We start from the raw sequence: 14,433 nt of genomic DNA on the forward strand, positions 1-14,433 counted from the left end.
ACCATGCTGCAGAGAGCTCTACAGTAATAAGGTGAGTGTAACCAATGTTTCCAAATTCCAAAATAATTTTGGATTATTAAAGAATTATTCTGTATGAGTGTGCATGTTTCTCCACAATATTTCTTCTATACTTTGTACATCAAACACTGCTGAGAAATGTCTCTGGTTTTGTTATTGATTTTAAGTCACTAAATTCTGTAGTAGTAAACTAACTGTATGTAAATGTAAATTAACAGTAATAGATTTTAAAAAATTTGATTAAAAGGGAATTTTCTGTACATATTTGTGATCCATTGTAATCTGATGCTTTTTGTTGAACTTGAAAAAGGAAATACTTCTTCAACACATTGATCTTGTTCAGATGGAACTCAGTGTGAACTTTTGGTAAGTCATTCAACCAGGAAATAGTTCTTACAAAAAAGCAACAGACTTCATTAACTCTGTAGACAGCTCAGATTGTTACTTGAAACTCCGCTATAAAAAGACAAGATCAGAAAAAATGAAAAGCAATCTCAGTGAGTTAATCAATCTAGTTGCTAATTTAGATAGCTGCAATTATTACCATGTTTCAGGATGCAACAACTTAAAGCTTAATAATGTATTTTGAACCATGTCCTGGTAGGTTGTATAAATACATTGTTGTCTAATGTGTTGCTAACCTGATTCAAACTGCATCATAAAATGTTTCTTACAACATACAGATCTGTTTTGGCTAAAAATCTGCTTGCTCCAGCAAAAACTAATAAAGAACAAAATGACATTTATTCAAGGCCTGAAGAAATTCCACATTTTGGAGCATTTGTGACCGATGCAACTTTTTGGACTCTTTATCTTCTTTGATTATTTATCTGTTTTAGCACAGCTAACATATGACTCAGTTGTGCAGCTGCTGTGATAAAACAATTTACTCATAAAACAAGAAAGAATAAGTCAGTGAATGACAAAAGCATATTGCATGCATTTTGAAAAGCTACAGTAAAGAACAAGAATAGAGCAACCGACTGTCGTTTGCTGACGTTTTCCATCAGGTCACCCAAATAATCACAATCCTTAATGGTAAAACTCACACAGCACAGCCCCTTGTAAAGACTTAGTTCAATGTAATGCTACTGCAAAGTAGAGCCTCTACATGTAAAACTTTTTTCGTTACATACTTTGTTATCACCACTCACGCAGACAACAATCGTTGATCTTACTCTACTTTTGGTCAAAGGTCAGTCTAAAAATATGTCAGAGATTAAGTTTTGTTTCAGCTTGCTGCTATTCTTCAACACGTCTCCCACATGAAAGGGAGAAGTCAAAGCCAAAAGAAACACTGCTACACAAACCGTGAGGAATATCAGAGCACAGGTTTACCAGAGCATTTGTCTTGTCAATCATCTAAAACAACAGAGACATCTGGTGTGATAACCTTGTCACTTTAGTTTCGATGATTTTCTTACTTTAACTGACAGATTGTAGTCTGCTGCATAAATATTTTATGAAAGTTTCCACAACAGTTTTACCAAAACAGTTAATTGGCAGTGCAGAAAGTTACCTCACACATTTATTGAAATCGCTTATTTCTACATACTTTTTAAAGTTTCATTTGCTCTTCAGGGGAGAAGGAGAGTATCACCCTGTCTGAGGTCAGACTCATCCTCATTGGTAGAAGATGGGCTGGCAAGAGTTCATGTTTACCTGTGAGGACTTTCTCGGTTTAAAGACAATAGAGCAGCACATTGAGAGTGAAGGAGATGCTCTCAAGTGGTTAATAGAAAGGTGCAACCACAGGTGCCATGTGTTTAACAAAGTAACTTATCTCAGGTCACAATGCTGCAGGACAAGATAGAGGAGATGGTGTGAAGCATCAACAGAAGTTACTATGAGGTAGATGACCAGATGTTAAACGTCATCAAAGAGAAGAAGCGAGAAGTGAATAAATTGCAGAAAAGAGACGAAGGAAGATTGAGGCACAGAGACAAGAAATAAATTCTGAGGTAAGTGTGGTAGCAGGTTTCTTTAAACACGTCCTGTATTGTGTGTTCACTTTTAAAGTGATAGTTTGACATTTTGGCACTAACTCTTCTTTCAGCCTTTGGTTTTTCTCGTGCTTCTCTCTCCTTCTACCTGATGTTGCCATCACTTGGGATTGCTACATCTACCACTAGGGCCCGGTTCTTCTGTTTGTTCACCCCTATGTCCAGTTGGTTGGCCACAGGATCTTATCTTGGTCATTCTCAACCATCTTCAGAGGTGTATCTCATTTTGTCTTTCGGTCTTTCAGCCTGTACTGGAAGATGTTTCTGTATGCTACGCCAGATACCATGCAAATCATTATTTATGATTAGATATGCATGTACCTTATAAATATGTTAATATAAAGATGACACCCATCCCAAATCTTCAGATGATTCTCTTAGGTGGTCACAGCGTATGGAAAAGGGAAGGGAACTCTATTTTGGCAAACAAAGTGCCAGAAAACAGGAGAAGAACCATGCACTCAGTGGCTCAGCATTGGTTTGTGGGCAAAACTGAAATAACAGTTGTTGACACACCAGGTTGGGGGAAAGACGTCCCTGCATTTGACAAACCTGAAGCCATCAAAGATGAACTGAGGGGCAGCTTGTTTCTCTGCAGACCTGGGCCCCATGTCTTCCTTATGGTGGTAGATGCAGATGCGTCCTTTAATGCGAATCACTTAGAAGCAGTGACAACACGTGGAGCTTCTCGGAAAGGGAGTTTGGAGACATGCTTTGGTAATTTTCCCCAGAGGAGACTGGCTGGGAACACACACCATAGAGTAGTAAATCGACGGGGAGGGAGAGGCCTTCCAGTCTCTAATTAAACAATGTGGAAACAGATATCATGTCATAGATAACAAGAATGCTGATGATGGTACTCAAATCACAGAGCTGATGGAGAAAATAACAGGGTTCGTAGCTAGAAATGGTTCAGAGTGTTTTATTCCAGATGAGCAGATATTTATGAACCTTGAAGAAAGAAAAAGAAGAGAAGAAGAAATAGCAAGACTGAGGAAAAAAGAAGTCGAGAGAAAATACGGTATGCTTCAAAGCCATGTGACATTTGTGTAAGGTAATTGTACCATCTGACTCTTTGTCAATTTCACTGAGGTCACTGATTGTTAACTATATTACTATAAACTATTTCTTCATACAAGTAGTCTAATAAAGAAACAAGCAACTCAAAAATACCAGAAAAACAAAATAAATGTTACACACAATGTCAGTGTGCGCAACAATTTTTCATTTGAAATAACAAATGTAAGTGAGTATGAGAACTGTACAGTAAACATCATGCACAGCACTAATTGTTTACTTTGTCAATTCCCACAAGGAAAATAGCCAAATCAGCACAGAAGAGATGATATAACTTCCCCCTCAGGGACTGTAGACTCGGAGCCTGCAGGCAAAGCTGATTCAAATACTCAAAAACTGTACTTAGGTAAGAGTACAAACAAAGTGTACTCTAGTAAAAGTGCCACACTGACATTTTTACATCCTTTTACATTTGTTGTTAAATACATGCAAATCATTTTGCTATTTTAAATATTGCAGCTCATTTTACTAAATGAGCTGCTCAGTGTGCTTATTTATGATCTAATGCCTTTTCAGTTTCTAAACTGATTTCTAATTTCTAAACTACTCCTGTTGCAACATCACATAGTGACAGTAGTGACAGCCTACAGCATCATTTGCACTGTAATTTCAAGAATAAAACACAGATCACTAATAAAATGCCAAAAAGTCTGAAATGTCAGTATGGACAGGAATAACAAGTCACAGAACTCTCATAACAAAGAAGTATATTGTTTGACATGGCAGAGTGTATTTGACACAACATTCAATGATCCCCATTTAGAACCTCATTTTACTGTGAATTCAGAAGACTTCATTTAGGCAAATAGACCATTAGTCTAGGGTTTTTACTTTAGCTGTACTTTCAGTTCTACTTTGAAAAGTCAATTAGATCATATATATGCAGTCCAGGTAACACCTGACACACTTTCATTCATACTTTTGAGACAATGGTTTTCTCTGAACTGTCGGCTCATTACTGTGAACTGTAACTTTAATCAAGATCTCTCACAGTCATAACAAACACCCATTTGTTCATCATATTATTAGGTCTCTCACTATGCGATGACACTTGTTTTCTTCTCAGATCCCAGAAACAAGTTACAGGAGCTGAGGATAGTGATGGTTGGTCAGAAGATATATGCATAGAAGTGTTTAACACATGCAAGAATAAACACTGTCAGATACAGGAAGCAGAAGTTACTGGGAGATGGATCCCAGTAATCGACAACCCGGGCTGGTAGAAGGAGTCCTCCTGTTGCACAAAGGAAAAGGACAAAAAAATTGTCAGAGGTTTGTCATTCAGTGTGTTAGGGGTTCATGCGTTTCTGCTCGTTGTGACTTTGGACCTGACATTTAGAGAAGTTCAGGAGAACACTCTGCGGGAATACATGAACCTCTTTGATTCCAGCATCTGGAAACACACGATGGTTCTGTTCACACATGGGGACAAACTAGCTGAAGCAGCAGCTGGCAGCTAAATCGAAGGCTCTGAGTGAGTATTGCGCTGTGAGCTGCAGGATACAATTTTCTGTTTTCCCTATCATAATATATTAATTATTAATTAATTCAAGATGTATTATTGTTGTAATCCTTTATTATGATGACCATTTTAGTTGGTGGCATAGCCATAATGAAAAATAAGCATTTTGGTCTGAGGAAGAAAGATCGAAAACAAAAGGTGGAGAACATAGAAAAAATTCGCCATGTATATGGAAAAACTGGACATAAGCAAATTAACATCCACTGAGTTTCTTCATAGTAGCAAGGACTTGCTCCTTCCTGATTGTAAGTAAAAACGGTACTGCAATCTCTAGCTCTCACAACAGTACTGAGCATGACCAAAATCTATTTGTGTTTCCCGTTTAATTTACGGTGAAAGAAGAACAACCAGAACAAATGAGTGACTTTGAAAAGGTTCTGGGATGTTATCTGCCCTTCAGATTGACACAAATGCAGAGAACTAGCTCACCGTCAACTTCTCTGACACATCAGGCTACAAGTCTGTGCTAACACAAAACTGGGACTTGGACAGAGAATCTGCTATGAAATTAAATAAATTATAATATTTGTGTCAACAGGCTGACATGCAATGCATTTTAGCAGAGCAGAATTTATTTGGACCGATATAAGAAAAAGGTGGGCCTTCAGTACAATAAACATTATTTATGAATTTTTGGCATTATGTGACTACACCGTTGTTGTAGCTAGCGTTGTTGGCCAACTGCATTGGCCAAAGGATGTTGATTTCTGTGATGCTTTTTTTTTTTCATTTGCCAGAGAAAGAAATTCAAGATTCAATATTTCATATTCAGATGCAGTTTCCCCCACTGTAGTGATAAACATTTATCACATAATGCACATTTTGTATTTCCTAAAGGAAAGATTAAATCTATGCAATTTACTGTCAGGGTGGAAATGTTTTCCACAATTTAGGAAAAACAAACTGCACCACAGTAGATTAATAAGCAAATGAACTATGGCGTTAAGCTCAGTGGTATAATCATGTTCTCTCCTGTGGTGCAGGAGATGGAGTGGTCATCCACCAATCCCCCAATTACTGGTTCAATCCCCTGTTCCTCTGATATTGTTATATACAAAATAAGTATTGTTGCTGTTGCCTTGTTGAACCATACCAAACACTCAACCATCTTGGTTGTGTGTCACATTATTGAATAAAGATAAATAAAAATTTGTTTAGGTTTTAATCCTAAAATGAAAATAAATACACTGTAAAATGTCTTTAAAGATTTATTTTTCATTCACCAAGCACGTTCAATGTGTGTTTTCATCACCACGTTTATTGTATACTTTCTTAACAACTATTATCCAATACTGCATTTACGAGTGAATACTGTGTGAAGAGCTAGATTTGGCTAATATATAGTATAATTTAATTAATTGTTCTTACTCTAATGTGAAGAGTATCAGGCGGTGAAAGGCTGATATTTCCAAACCAAATATTTCTATAATAGCCTTTTTTGTTTACATAGTAAAAAAAAGTTACAAGTTGGCTATTACTTTATTTCTGAAAGTTTTCAGGTTGCATGTAGTAAAACAGTCGGTATGTCAAGACAAAAATATGTCAACGTTTTATGAGTAAACTGCAAAGTTAACCTATATGTATTTTTGTACCACATCCACATAAATCTGACTAACATTTTATTAAAACTGAAGACAAACAGATGGGTGATGCACAGCCCTGTCACCTCCACGTTCTAGTGGGATGTAACATGTGAACAAAGAACTTATTAATATTTCTCCGCTTCTGTTTGCTGTTGCTGTTTCCTCCACTAGAGAGCGACACAACATCGCGTGCGTGGCGAAAAGCTCTGTGACGCAATTTTCATGAGACGGAAGTGAAAATTTGTAGGCACTAGACATTCTATTGGTGACATGGCAAATCAAACTGCACTCTAACAAAACATTAAACAAACCAAGGATAAACCAGGTGGGTGTGTTATAAAAATGCGGAGTTTATTGTCAGCTGTAATTAAAAAGCTTATTTAATAGGTCGCTCTTATAGTGTGTTCTGGTTTTTATGAAATCAATAATCTCAGTCAGTATTGTTTACTGATAGCGGAGGTAACTAGCAAGCTGACTCTGGCTGTTCAGGTTCAGTGTTTGAACCTTATTCAGGGTTGAGTGTATACATGCTGATAATTAGGCGGCGACCGAGCTAATATGAACTTGTCATAACTTTTATGTCAGGCTTTCATCTCTCCGTGTGTCTGTCACTCGGGCCTAGCCTTGAGTGTCACTCTTCACGTGACATTAAAAACGGATATTTGAAGAAGTCTCCTTCGTAAACAGAAAGGATGGTGAGATATTTATAATTTCATCACTTTCTTTTGAAATGTGGGAATATCCACTGCATTCATAGATTGTGCATATGTAATACTCAATTATTCCTACTGGCCTTTCACCACACTAAACTGCACTTACTACCTACCATCTTTCCTTTTTTCTTTAACAGCATGGCAGAGTGAAGCTAAAATCCACAGCCCAGCAGGAAGAAGAGAAACGAAAGGAACGCGATAAGAAACTGAAAATCTATGTTGCTGCAAGAGATGCCTGTTTCTCTAAGGTCTTTTAGACATTTCACTATACATTCTCTATACAAATTGTGTCTTTGTGGGGGAATTGTTGACAGAAACCAAAATATTCAGTCGTGCAAAAGTTAGGACCCCCTTATATTTAAATAGAAAAAGGGTCAAACATTTTTTTCATCAATATAATATTTGATGCACAATTAGCTTTTACAAATTCTTTATCAGAAATGTTTTTTGTTTTTAATAATTAACTTCTCATGAGGAATACAAACTTTTGCAATACTTTGTTTTTATTATTTTGCTGTAACTTTTTATATACACTTCTCAGCAATTTGTGTTACTTCTGATGATGAAATAATATTTTTACTAGCTTATTGTACATTGTTATTGTGTTAGGTTACGTTTGCATCCCCCCACCCTTTTTGCCATTTTTTTTTGCACATGACTGTAGAGTTACATCTCCTACTTATTTTGAGTAAAAGCCTGTAAACTATATGTGGTAGTTGAAGTACGTTATTAAACTAAATATTTTCTTCTTCTTGTATTTGATGAATGCTCCTGACTTCCTCCTACGCGAAAGAGGAAGGAGGGTGTTTGCGATGATGAGGCTCTTCAGCTCACCCAGCAGTTACTGTCATCCAATCCTGACTTTGCCACTCTGTGGAACTACAGAAGAGATATACTAATGGAAATGGAGACTGTAAAGTAAGACCATGACTAATTTTTTTCTCATTTGTATATTTTATAGATTATGTTTAACACTTTCTGATGGCTAAATAATCTTAAAGTTAATGAAAGAATTATTGTTTTGTTTCTCATTGTTGACTACAGGGATGAGGATGAAGTACAAAAGCTTTATGAGGCAGAGCTATCATTTCTGGAGTCTTGCCTGAAGGTGAACCCAAAGTCATATGGCAGCTGGCATCACCGATGTTGGGTTTCTGCCCGCTTACCTCGACCAGATTGGGCCAGAGAGCTGAGCCTTTGTGATCGCTGTCTCAGCCTGGATGACCGCAACTGTGAGTAATAGAGTAGAAAAACTGACAAGCAAGAAAATGCTGGGTCTGTTGTTTTAATTTATTCAGACCCAGAACATCACTGAATTTCTGAGATCCTTTTTACACCATTTTCACCAGTCCATTGCTGGGATTATCGTCGGATGATCGTGAAGATGTCTGGTGTTCCAGTGGATCGGGAGTTAGCGTTTACTGATCGTCTTATTGGCTCCAACTTCTCCAACTACTCGAGCTGGCACTACCGCAGCACCCTGTTGCCACTGCTCCATCCAGAGTCTCCTGAGTCCCCCTCACCCACCCGTGAGCCTCCTCACCCCTCCGCTCCACCTTCACCACAAACTCACTCCCATCGTGTCTGTGAGGAGCAGCTCCTCAAAGGTAAAGTTTCAAATTCAGCAATTGAATGGCCACCAGGCTATGTGCTCAGCAGTACCCTAGAAAAGAGACAGGGGGCAGTCTGAGACTTTAAAAAGACTTTAAATAGTATTTTGCATGGGATGTTTATTGATCATTCAACACAATTAGCATCAAATATACTCATCTTTTTCAGAATATGAACTTGTTCAGAATGCTTTCTTCACTGACCCCAATGACCAGAGTGCTTGGTTCTACTATCGCTGGTTGCTAGGCAGAGGTATATTTATCTGTCTCTATTGTATATGCTGTTGAAATATATTTGACCTTTAAAATTGAGCTGTACTTGGATCCTGTTTTTATTTTTTGTTTTTTTTTTCCTTTTTTTTTTTAAAATAACACAGGTGTTACACAATCATGAGTTTTCTTTTGTTTTAACAGCGGAACGTGAGGAGATGATAAGCTGCGTCTATGTCAGTCGGAACGAGGAAAGAGTGGCTGTAGCCTTTTCCAGGCCTGTTAATGTAAGTCAGTGACTGCATTTACATGCACTTAAGAAACCTGGTTATGGGAAATCTTTGTATACATCCAGCGGAAGAGTAACCTGATTTCTCCTCCATCTCTGACTTATTTTAGAAGCATGGCACACAGATTTTGGCTGTATAGTGACGGAAAATGCTGCTTTTTGACTTTTCTCTCTTTCTCTCTCTTGTGTCGACTGATAACATAGGGGGAGAGAAAAGAAAGACGCATGCAGTTGATCCACAACACTCTAAATTATAAGAATCTATGGAGGAAAGTGTCTTATTTAGACTTCTACGAGACACTTACTGTTAATTAAATGTTCTGTCAGACAATAGGCGGGCTTTATTTTTTAAATGAGGTGGCATCGCCCTGTTAACCCGTTAATGATCTCACCTCATTCATTCCTTTCTTCAGCTGCCTGCAGCTTGCTCTCTGCAGCCTTTGGTTACGCACATGCACAGTTTGAGATTGCAGATTAGAAACCTGGTTACACGTATACATGGCAGAATAATCGGCTTTCTCCAAATAAAATCTACCTGGGGAAACCAGCTTTTCCGTGTACATGACACTTAAGAAATCAGATTTCCCGAGAAAGCCCCCAGTAAGCTGGTTACTGAAGCCCATGCAAATGCACTCATTGTGTTTTATTGTCCTTAAGTAAAGCATTGTCCTTAAGTAAAGCATTGTCCTTAAGTAAAGCATGACACTCCTTTACTCCACTGATGCTTAAATCATAAATTGTTTGTTACAAGAATGAAACAGAAAAGAACTGGCTCATTTCTTAACGGAAGTCTAGTGGTACTGTTGTGTGAAGGCTTTCAAAAAGTTAGCTTACCATTGAGAATGTAAAAACTGTAATTCAGAGTTCATGTGGTGCCCTGTGTTGATTGAACAACCCTTCCTCCTGCATTTTGTCCGTCAGGCACAGTCGGTCGGCTTGCTACTGGTCCTTGACGGTCAGCCACAGAGTGCTGAGTGGAGGAGCGTCCATCCACGCTTTAAACATAGCCCTGTCTGGGTATCCTTTTCGTTTGTGACTCAAAATTTGTAGATTACTCTACAGACATTATCGTTGACTGTCATCTAGCACTTTGAATGAACAGGATACTTGTCATTCTGCTCTCGTCATTCTTCACATACGACATGCTGCCTCATCTCTGCGTTATGTAAGTTATGAAAATGTGATCATCAAACTGAATTGGAATGTTATTGTTGCCTGGACAGAAGAAGTGGGGACATACTTTTCATACTTAGTTTTTCTGATTTGCTTAGAAACTTCTGTCCACTCTCAAGTCGTATTTTCGAAACCGGTAACATACAGGCTGAAAAAGAAGCTCACTGCCAAAAGTAACACATTTTGTTTCCTTCCATGAACAAAACATTTAAAATTTGCTACGAAAGTAAATGTTCCCTTAAACAACACAACTTGTCAAACTAATACATACTTTTAATCAGTCACTGCACAGTATGCAACAAAATACAAAATAAACCTATAAATATCCCAATATCCCATGCTGATTAGATAGTAGGAATAATAACAAAGCCTGCTGCTCTCTGCACCTTTTTAAGATGTTGAGAATTTCCTTAAAAATCATCTTCAATGGCTTTATAAGGATTCATAATTCTACGTTAATGCATTTTTTTTCCCAGATATGACTGGTGCCAACCTTAGAGTTGTGTTTAAGCACTCAGGGATTTTATTTTAGTATTGTGTGAAAAAGTTGCATCAATATGTAGTGACATTAGAAAAACCCATTAACACATGTAGCAGTCCTGAGTGGGATTTGTTCTCTCTCTTTTTTTTAAGGTGGCTAATTTATGTTGGAATCAAACTCACTTGAAGAATTAATTTCATTTTGTTGTTTTTTACCTTTAACACTGGTTCAGATTTGTGATCTTCCTCCTGGAACTATAAGCGACATCACCAATGAACACAATCTGACTGTGCACTGGGCTGAAAAGTACACTCACAGAGATTGTGCTCTGTACACAGGTGATACATGTCTCATTTCTTAACAGCATGCTCTTATACGCTGTCTTACAAATCTACTGATGTACTTAATATAGCTTTAGAAAACATTTATTTTTGATGACGTTTAAATATTTTTACATTATAATAGTCAATTCAATTTTATTTATATAGCACTCTTCATGTACAACTGTAATTCAAGGTGCTTTACATCCACATGAAAGCTGATTATAAAATCAAGTTAGCTCAGATTAACATCACATAATGTCAAATATGATCCATAACGACACGCTTTGTTATTAGACCGCAGAGGTTTGAATTCAGTTTAATGTTTAGCTCTAAAGTCCCAGTTAGCGGTGGTGTTGCACTGGACTAGCCATAAACCTGTAGGCTATGTAAATGAAAATGACACCTCTTAACACAATGCAGTCTAGTATAATACCACCTATAACTACAGTACTAGCTTTATTATAAACATATTATTAGAGTTTCCGTTGCCCTTTGGATTAATGTGGAAAATAAACTATTATTACTAAATATTTACGAGTTTTATTCAGCATGATAATTTTCACAGATGATCACCACTTTATGTTTTTTGAAGCTTAAACACAAATGCCAGAAGTAAAAAGTGGGACAAGGAAACTGGAAGTGCAAAAAAATGTAACTGACTTCCAGGTTTTAGGACTCATTGCACTTTATTTATATAAAGTCACCATCAAGTGAGCATCATAAACTTTGTGAAGAAACAGGTTGATCTTTATCTCACCTAGGTCGAACTGAGAGTTGGTGTCGGGACTCTGCTACAGATCAAGAACTTTTCAGGTACTTGTGTCCTGGCACAATGGTTGCACTTTTTGTATTTGTGTTTTTGTTTTATGGAGAGTAAGAACTGAATGCGTCCTCTCTGTAGGAGTGAACTCTCAGTAGAGAAGACTTCAGTGTTACAGTCAGAGCTACAATCATGCAACCAGCTATTAGAGCTGGAGCCGCTCAATAAGTGTAAGCTGTTTTAAATTCCTTACATCCACATGTCTCCAAACTCTTTACAGAACCGATACATACTAATACATAAAACTGAAATTAGTTGCTGCTGATCACAATGTTTTCACTTTTGCAGGGTGCTTACTGACCATAATTCTCCTGATGAGGGCACTAGACCCTCTAGGATATGAAAAGGAAACACTTGCTAATTTCCAAACACTGAAAGTGAGTACCAACATTACACGGTCTACAGCACTGACTAAAGAAAAAGGAAATTACTGACTAAATGCTTTAATTGTTCCCCTAGGAAGTAGATTCCATGCGCTCTGCTTATTACAGCGACCTGTGCAGCAAGTTTATGATTGAAAACACCATCTTGAAAATGGAGTATGCTGAAGTGCGTGTCTTCAGTATTACGGACAAGGTTGGTTAAGACTTAGGAAAAGAAATTGCATTTGCTTTTTTAGAATTGTATTGTCTATACAGATAACTTCTAAAAAGTAATTTCTAATTTTTTGTTCCCCCAACAGAATCTTACCACTTTATGCCATCTGGACCAGTTGTTATTGGTTACCCATATTAACCTGTCTTCTAATCAGCTGCAGCGACTGCCTCCTCAGTTTGCCATGTTGCAGTGCCTGGAGGTGATGAAATTGCAATTCATATCTAAATGTCTCTTCCACATGGATGATGTTCCTTGTGTGTGTCTCTCATTTGGTAGATTAGAGTGGGGAAGATGTACATTGATTACCTTCTTCTGCAATTACTTGACTTTCTCACACTTGCAGGTCTTGGAGGCTGATAACAATTCCATAGAAAACCTAGAGGGATTGTACCACCTTCCCAAACTGGAGGAAGTTCTATTAAAGAATAACAGTATCCTTTAATCAACGATTCCTATTTATCAGTTTGTTTGCTGGAGAACGCCCAGTTGTGTATTTGTGTTAATCTTGCAGGATTAGTGTCGTAGTCCTCACTTTCTCTTATATCTGTGCACACCTCACAGTGTACTAGTGACTCAAGAAATGTGTGAATCAGCGCTGAGTGTGCGAGGCTCAATGCTGCTAAACAACCCAGTAAAGAGTGTGTGCAGCTGATGGTGTGTGAAGAATGTGATGTCAAAGACTCACTAAACACAAGGAAGATGTGTGTGTGTGTGTGTGTGTATAGAGTTGAGAAAATTGCAGCAGTAACAAGACTCTTCAGCTTAATGTATGAATAATTTGTTTTAATGTGAAACTTTGTATAGTGATTGAGTAAATAAAATCAGTGCTGCAATCACACAGCAAACAGCATCATTAAGAAGGGCAGAGACTCTTAACAACACATCACTGCAGATTCCTTCCCCTTAATGCTTCACTTCCCCTGATAACACTTGAAAGGAATTAATAGGGTTTTCAGGTTATAGCTACGTTAAACCACTGTTGGCGATACGTGTGTCACATCGCCTTTGCTTTATTTCAACCAGTATTACTCAGCACAGCTCACAGAAAGGCCTTTTCATTAACCTTAATGCCCAGAAATCTCTACACTGGCAGATCTTCAGCCACTGGCCTCCTGCCCCAAGCTGAAGTGCCTCGATCTCCGTGGCAACCCTGTCACTCAGATGGCCAACATCGAGTCAGAGTTAGCCGAGCTGCTGCCCTCCGTCAGTGACCTCCTGCTCTGATCAGATGGGGGGCGTAAATCACTGCCACTGTTGTCCCATCAGTCAATTGTCCTTCACTTTTCTCCATCCTGTTTGTTTGAGCAATTGGTTGTTTTTCAAGTGTCTTGTGACTTTGTTTGTTCAACTTGTTTAGGAGATTGTCAATCACAGTGACCCCTGAGGGTCTGAATGGCTGATACTTCAGAGCATACGTCAGAAACCTCTCTAACATCCTTTTCAAACTGTCTAGAGTTGTGTGAGTCCATAATACCTCTGTTCAAAGGTGTGTGTGTATGTGTGTAGGTGGATGCTCTTTATACAACACACCCAAATGCATGCAGAACACTGAGGAAGTAAGTTGACTGGATGGTGAGCGTATTGCTTCTGTAAGCTTCAAATGGTTAACATAGAAGATTTGCTTATTACTAATGATATGAGTATTGCATAGTTCTCATGCACACTTTAAAAAGGTTGTATAAATCATTTAATATGACTCTATACTGTTGCACAGTAGGTCACTAAATCAGTAATAAAACAGCACACATTGTGTCACTCCCTACCACAAATGTATCTGTATTTTTTTTTCCCTGATCAAAGAAAATCCAAAGTACTGGCATACCTGGACACTTTAATCGTAAACTTATTCATGAGATCGGTTGAAAGGTGTGTAGAGCTGGAACGAGTGTCACTATCTTTATTTATTTGTCTATATATTTTTTTTTTTTTTTTTGACATTTGGTCTTCTCTGGTGTTATGACATTTTCAAATGGGGGACTAGGGAGTGTCTGACTAAAATAAATAAACGGTAATA

At 37.8% G+C, this 14,433-nt stretch overlaps 1 protein-coding gene, 1 long non-coding RNA gene and 1 pseudogene across 2 annotated transcripts; all 3 read left to right on the plus strand.

Moving 5' to 3' along the window:
* Positions 1-1,654: 1,654 nt before the first annotated feature.
* LOC137131846 (GTPase IMAP family member 8-like) lies at positions 1,655-4,558 on the plus strand (annotated as a pseudogene).
* Positions 4,559-6,383: 1,825 nt separating this feature from the next.
* Positions 6,384-14,181, plus strand: rabggta (Rab geranylgeranyltransferase subunit alpha). The gene is made up of 17 exons (XM_067513405.1): positions 6,384-6,528; positions 6,789-6,898; positions 7,054-7,164; positions 7,710-7,834; positions 7,961-8,148; positions 8,266-8,523; positions 8,696-8,779; positions 8,941-9,023; positions 9,947-10,042; positions 10,912-11,017; positions 11,764-11,815; positions 11,904-11,992; positions 12,111-12,199; positions 12,282-12,398; positions 12,505-12,618; positions 12,763-12,850; positions 13,495-14,181. Exons 2-17 carry the CDS (start codon positions 6,896-6,898, stop codon positions 13,641-13,643), a joined length of 1,752 nt encoding a protein of 583 aa, XP_067369506.1. The 5' UTR covers positions 6,384-6,528; positions 6,789-6,895; the 3' UTR covers positions 13,644-14,181.
* On the plus strand, positions 10,049-10,684 carry LOC137131720 (uncharacterized). The gene is made up of 2 exons (XR_010915029.1): positions 10,049-10,190; positions 10,297-10,684. It is a non-coding gene; the product is annotated as an uncharacterized lncRNA (long non-coding RNA).
* Positions 14,182-14,433: the final 252 nt, after the last annotated feature.

This window comes from Channa argus, chromosome 8, assembly GCF_033026475.1.
Source record: "Channa argus isolate prfri chromosome 8, Channa argus male v1.0, whole genome shotgun sequence".
Classification (NCBI taxonomy): domain Eukaryota; kingdom Metazoa; phylum Chordata; class Actinopteri; order Anabantiformes; family Channidae; genus Channa; species Channa argus.